Source organism: Populus nigra, chromosome 4, assembly GCF_951802175.1.
Source record: "Populus nigra chromosome 4, ddPopNigr1.1, whole genome shotgun sequence".
Classification (NCBI taxonomy): domain Eukaryota; kingdom Viridiplantae; phylum Streptophyta; class Magnoliopsida; order Malpighiales; family Salicaceae; genus Populus; species Populus nigra.
Genome location: NC_084855.1, coordinates 9,979,218 through 9,985,217, shown reverse-complemented (window position 1 = coordinate 9,985,217; position 6,000 = coordinate 9,979,218). Strand labels below are relative to the sequence as shown.

The 6,000-nt window shown below is 32.4% G+C and overlaps 1 protein-coding gene across 1 annotated transcript; it reads left to right on the top strand.

The window, feature by feature from the left end:
* Nucleotides 1-512: 512 nt before the first annotated feature.
* On the top strand, nt 513-2,292 carry LOC133690819 (small ribosomal subunit protein uS9c-like). The gene is made up of 2 exons (XM_062111086.1): nt 513-1,010; nt 1,864-2,292. The coding sequence occupies exons 1-2, from the start codon at nt 663-665 to the stop codon at nt 2,149-2,151; spliced, it is 636 nt and encodes a 211-aa protein (XP_061967070.1). The 5' UTR covers nt 513-662; the 3' UTR covers nt 2,152-2,292.
* Nucleotides 2,293-6,000: the final 3,708 nt, after the last annotated feature.

The window sequence follows — 6,000 nt, the reverse complement described above, 5'->3', positions numbered from 1 at the left end:
TTCTTCCTGTTAATTTTTGTTTTTTGATTTTTTTAAATTAATCTATTTAATTGTCACACTTTTATGACACAACCTTATAGCCAGATCCACATTCAGTATTCTTGGGTCCGGTATTACAGCCAAGCTCACTTAACCTTGGGTCATACAAGTTTAATTATATTTTAATATTATAAATATTACTCTTAGGTCAGGCGTTGTAGCCAAACCTAAAATTTTTAGGTATAACTTTACAGAAAAATCCAAGATTTTTAAATTTTTATTTTTTTTAATATTTTTTATGTAAAAAAAATGACCCGCGGCATCATGCGGGTATCAAAGCTAGTAAATTTTAAACCTAAATAATTTTTATTTAAAAAAATATATTAAAAAATTTTATATTAAAATTTTATCTAATAATATATTATAAAATTATATACAGACAACTTAAGTTTTTTGATGTAATGGTTGTTTTAACGCCACGACATCATCTGGTTTTTTTTATTACAAAATCCTTCATCGTGGAACTATGGGCATTATCGTCAATTGAGGAAACATTATCCCCTTCCTTCCCCAGCTCCACTCCGCTCAACGTACTTTCCATCTTTCCTTTCTTTCCCCTCTCAATCTCAAAGTCTACTAAAATAAAAGCACTAATCTTTTCCGTTTGCCTTGAAACCGAAAAGATGTCAATCTCAATCTCCTCTCTTGCATCATCCCTCTCTTCACTCTCATTTTCCTCTCAAATTTCCCAAAAACCAAACACCCTTTCATTTTCTCGGTCCAAATCTCTCTCTCTCTCACTCTCCCCCTACTCCAACAACAACAAACAGCCCTTTACTCTCCGTGTCACCGCCACCGTTGCCTCTCCCGAAACAACTACCACGGACCTCAAGAAATTAGTGAAATCGAGACTCCCTGGTGGTTTCGCAGCTCAACCTATTCATGGCACTGGTCGCCGAAAATGCGCCATTGCTCGTGTCGTTCTTCAAGAAGGCACTGGCAAAGTTATAATCAATTATCGCGACGCAAAGGTAAATGCCAATTCTCCATCTTTTCTTACATTTTCTTTCAATTTTCTTTCACCTTTATGGGAACTGTGGTTTTTTGGGTGGTTGATTATTCTTGATATTCTCATTTTATTATATGCTTCCTAAGTGATTGCAGCCACACTGAAATGGGTTTTGCGGATTTTATCTTAAAATTTCCATATTTGTTATCTGAAAAGTACTTGTTATGTGGAAAAATTACATGGCACAAGCTGTTTTATGAGCAATGACTGGATTTTGTGCTTGCCTTCTTAATTTTTTCGATGGAAGAATGAGTGTTCCATGCTCATTGTTACCATACTGCGTGCCTATTTCTCAAAAGATCAACTCCTAGTCCTCTTTTTGGCTATAGGTTTTTGAATGGAAAAGGAAAGGCTATACCTTTCCGTGATTTAGTTTTCGTTTTGCTTGAGAGTAGCCTTCGCCAATGATGTAGTTTTGGTCCCTTGAAGCGGGCTGACGGAAGTTGCAATACTTTTTTTTTGGATGTACAAGTGCTCTCAATAGTAAAAACATGCACCTTGGTGCCTGCAAATCTAGGACTTGTGTGTTCAATCAAAGTAGTAGACCTTTCGAACGAATACATGCTTTTCAATGAGGGGCGGCTCAATTATCATGTTTTCTTCCCAATTCTAAGTGATACAGTAGATACCAAAGTTCCAAAGTCACAAATGAGGATGGCAGTTTACACACATTGCAGCCCTACCGCATGTACTTATAATGCAATAATCTGGTCTTTTGAGTTCTCTGAGTATTGATGTGATTATGCCACTTTTTTGCCACGTTTCCCCCCCTGCGTTTTATACATTTTTTTTATGGGCTTTCTATTTCTGTAAAGGAATATCTCCAAGGTAATCCATTGTGGCTTCAGTATGTGAAAGTTCCACTGGTAACTCTGGGGTACGAGAGCAGCTACGATGTGTTTGTCAAGGCTCATGGAGGTGGCCTCTCTGGTCAGGCTCAGGCAATCTCCCTTGGCGTTGCTCGTGCATTGCTAAAGGTGAGTCAGAACCACAGAATCCCTTTGAAAAGGGAAGGGCTTCTAACCAGAGATTCGAGAATAGTTGAGAGGAAGAAGGTTGGTCTCAAGAAAGCTCGCAAGGCCCCACAATTTTCCAAACGTTGAGATTGGAAATGATTGCTTGCGTCTCCTCTTATCTGCCTTGTTTGTACATGTTCTTGTAGCTGGGTCATTTATGTCAATGTATTTCAGCGTCAGATACTGTATTATTTTTGGGTGAGAGTACAAGGAATTTATTTTTGGTGATTTTTGTTTTTCATTTGGAGGTTCTTTTGATCATGAATCATTCATCTTAGGTTGGAAATGCCAGTAGAATAGATAGTGGTGGATTTTGCCTACCAACCCTGTCCGCGGGAGGGGGGAAGCAGATTTTTCTTCGTCATTGGCTAGAGGTGCTTGTGCATTTTCATTGAAGGACGAGTTTGGTACAGAAGAAGGATTTGCCAGAGTAACCGTGAATTATACCACAGTTGCTTCGTTAAGGAAGTCATCTAGCATCGCCATTAATGAGTACCAGGATGTCGTCACAGGAGAGATTGGGAAATGAAAATAAACCTGACATTTAAATGCATCAAAAGTTCATAGAGAGAGTACTTTGATCTATTGTGCGAAGGCAGATGCGATCACCTTTTTTGACTCGAGTATCAGATTTTAATGTGTCAAAAAATCATAAGATTATTCCCTTTCACATGATTTGCTGAATTGTTGGTGACCATTAACTGTTCTTGTGTTTTCTGAAGAGATGAAGGGTTCTTTTGAGAATGCGTCTGAAATGTTATGTTTTAATCTACTCAATCTGGAAAGCAATCTCAAATAAATATTTAAGGTGTGCATCAAGCTTAACTGCTTTGCTTGCTTAATCACTAAATAAAAGACGATATTTCAAACTCACCTCAACAGAAAGCCTCTGGAATATACTGTATCTTCCTTGAAAGCAACCTTTATATATATATATATATATATATAGAAGAAGAAGAAGAAGAAGAATTGAGCACTGAAATGTAATTTGAGAGGATAAAAATCACTTTTGACCGAGTCTTAACTTAAAAATTGTTTTCATAAGTAATTTATGATAAAAATAAATCAAAATGATTTTAAGTTAAGAAATATGTTTAGTAAAAATATCTCAAAATAATTTTTTAAATAAAAACTAATATGAATTAGAATTCATAAGTTCAGATTTTTTTTGGAAATTTTTTATTCAATTCAAGTAATCAAATATATTTATGACTTGTTATGAGTTAAGAATTTATAAAATAAGTTAAATAAATGTATAAAATTCATACTAAACAAAATCTAAGCTCATCATGTTGATAATCCTACTTCCATTCTTTTGGATTAAAAGGCTAAAACTTAACTTCCAATCAAACCTCTTACAAAATTAAATTTCATACAAAAAGCATATTAACCAAACATATTAATTATTATTTTTTCAATCATAATTTCAACCACAATTTTAACTAAACACGTCAAAATTAAAAACAAATCTCACAAAAAGTATTTTTTTATCAAATTGTTTATTTTAAACTATAACCACAATAATAATCACAATACTAAACAAACTCTGAATCGTTTGACCCTTTATTTATGGAGTTCATTAAAGACCCTCAAATTTTCTAAGCTGGACTTTATTGAGCCTCGTTATTCTAGACTTACCATTTTGTGCGTTGGGCTATAAAATCTTGTTCTCTCGTAGGGACTTTCTTAAATTCATCATATGGCTCGTATACATATGTGTCTACTTTTCTTAATTATTTCCATAAAAATTACATTGCCACGTAAAATAATACGCATTAACAAAAACCTTTAAGGTGCAGGCAATAAACTATTCCTCACCGCACCGAAAAAATATTGATTTTAGTGTTAATAAATCTCATTTCATGGAAGTCATTAATTTAGAGTGTTATTTGGCTTTCACCTTGCTTGAAAAGGTAGGTTTAGGTTCGAAAAGTTTTTTCATTCGGGTTGATTTTTTGTTTTTTAACCAATTTTTAGCTAATTTAAAGCCATAAATGGTTTCGGTTGACTTTACATGGGTTTCTCGCAATGCTGAAAAAAGTTTCGACATTAAATTGATGCTCACTTTGACAATTTTAAACTCATTTTTCTTGATTGAACATAATTAAAACTATGAAAACCAAAATTGACTTTGAAACAAATTCTCATTCTTTTTTTAATATTATAGTTAAGGCGTGTTCTTAGAGTTTTTGATTCCTCAATTTGTTTTTTTTAATTTTTCTCAATTTTAATCCTTGTTTAGTGAGGTTTTTACATTTTAGTCTAACACTTCATTTTCTTTTATATTTAAAACCTTAAGTCGTAGAGAGGAGAGTGAGGGTTGTCAAGATATGACAAAGAAGAGAAAAAGTATTAGTTGACTCGATTACAATCATAAAAAAAATCAATCTTTATGTCAAAAGGTTTCATTCGATAAAAAGAGTTCATTTAGGGTATTATTTGGCTTTTATCTTACCTAAGAAAGTAGATCTAGGCTCAGAAAATTTTTTTATTCAGGTTGATTTTTTTTTTTAACTAGTCTTTAGCTAATTTGAGGCCATAAAAGGTTTCGGTTGACTTTACAAGGGTTTCTTACAATGTTGAAAAAAGGTTCTAGCATTAAATTTGTGTTCAATTTGGCAAAATTAAATTCATTTTTATTGATTTAACATAACTACGAAGACTAAAATGACTTTGAAACAAATTCTCATCCTTTTTCCTAATATTATAATTGAGGCGTGTTTTTAGCTTTTTTTGTTCCTAAAGTTTTTTCTCAATTTTTCTTAGTGTTAATCCTCGTAGGTTTTTACATTTTGGTCTAAGACTTTATTTTCTTTGCATTTAAAACTTTGAGTTGGAGAGAAGAGAGTGAGAGTTGTCAAAAAATGAGTGAAGAAATAGAAAATAACAAATTAAACGACAAATGACTAAAGTACAAAACTCGAAGAAAAAAAAGCTCAATCTTAAATTCTCAACAATTTTTTTTTGGTCTAAAATTTTATTTGATTTATTTTTCAGTCCATAATTGTGAGAAATGAGAGAGAAAGTTGCTTGAAAATGATGAAGAGAGAGGAAATCATTGTTTAGACTATTTTTCAATGACTAAACTCGTTATTCTTGATGTCAACGGGTTTCATTCGATAAGAATAATTTGATGGTGATAGTTTTTTCCTTTAAATATCCCTAAAAAAATAAATTGAGTTTGGTTTAGATTTTATATTTAGTTGTTTTTAGGTGTTTTAAGGTTATTATATGACTTAAGAAGGGTAAAGTGTTTTTAGGTGAAGATATCTTGAAAAATAGGATTCAAGGCCTATAAAATCTCTTCCTTAATTTTCCAGCCACAATTATGGTGGCCGGAATTTGTTTTAGCGCCTAGTCACTTGTTTATTGTTTTTTAGAAAAAGAGTGGATGACAAAAAAAAAGAAAGAAAATGAACTGGCCTTGGCATGTTAGGGCTACCTGGCCAATGCACAATGTGTTTTTTTTTTTCTTAAAAGGCCTACTCACGTTAGGCCATTCAAAACCGTGCGTCTATGCGTTTTTTTCAATATTTAAATTTTTAAAATTTCATCATTCAATGTTGAGTTTTTATTAATTTTTTTTAAATTTTAGCATTTAATATTTGATTGCTTTTGAAAAGGTTTTCATATATTTCTATCATATAACAAAAGAAAACAATTAATTGAACCTAGTGAAATTCATGACTCGGGTCAAGAGTGTGGCTTGGGGCAACGAGACTTATTTTGTTTTTTTTCCTTTGATCTTTTTTACTTGAATTCGTTAAGTTAACAAGGTTACATTAAGACAACTCCATATAATTTAATTTGAAATGTTAAGTCAACAAAATCACGTTAAGATAACTGCACGTGATTTAATTTGAAACCCAAATTAAAAAGTAACCTAGTCTAGCCTATTTTTGGTTGTAATCTCACATTTTTTTTAATTCTCAATTC

What these genes read in the sequence shown, in the direction of transcription:
- LOC133690819 (XM_062111086.1), top strand. Translation starts at nt 663, where the DNA reads ATGTCAATCTCAATCTCCTCTCTTGCATCATCCCTCTCTTCACTCTCA. An exon ending in TCAATTATCGCGACGCAAAG is followed by an intron (nt 1,011 to 1,863) that starts GTAAATGCCAAT and finishes ATTTCTGTAAAG; the next exon opens with GAATATCTCCAAGGTAATCC.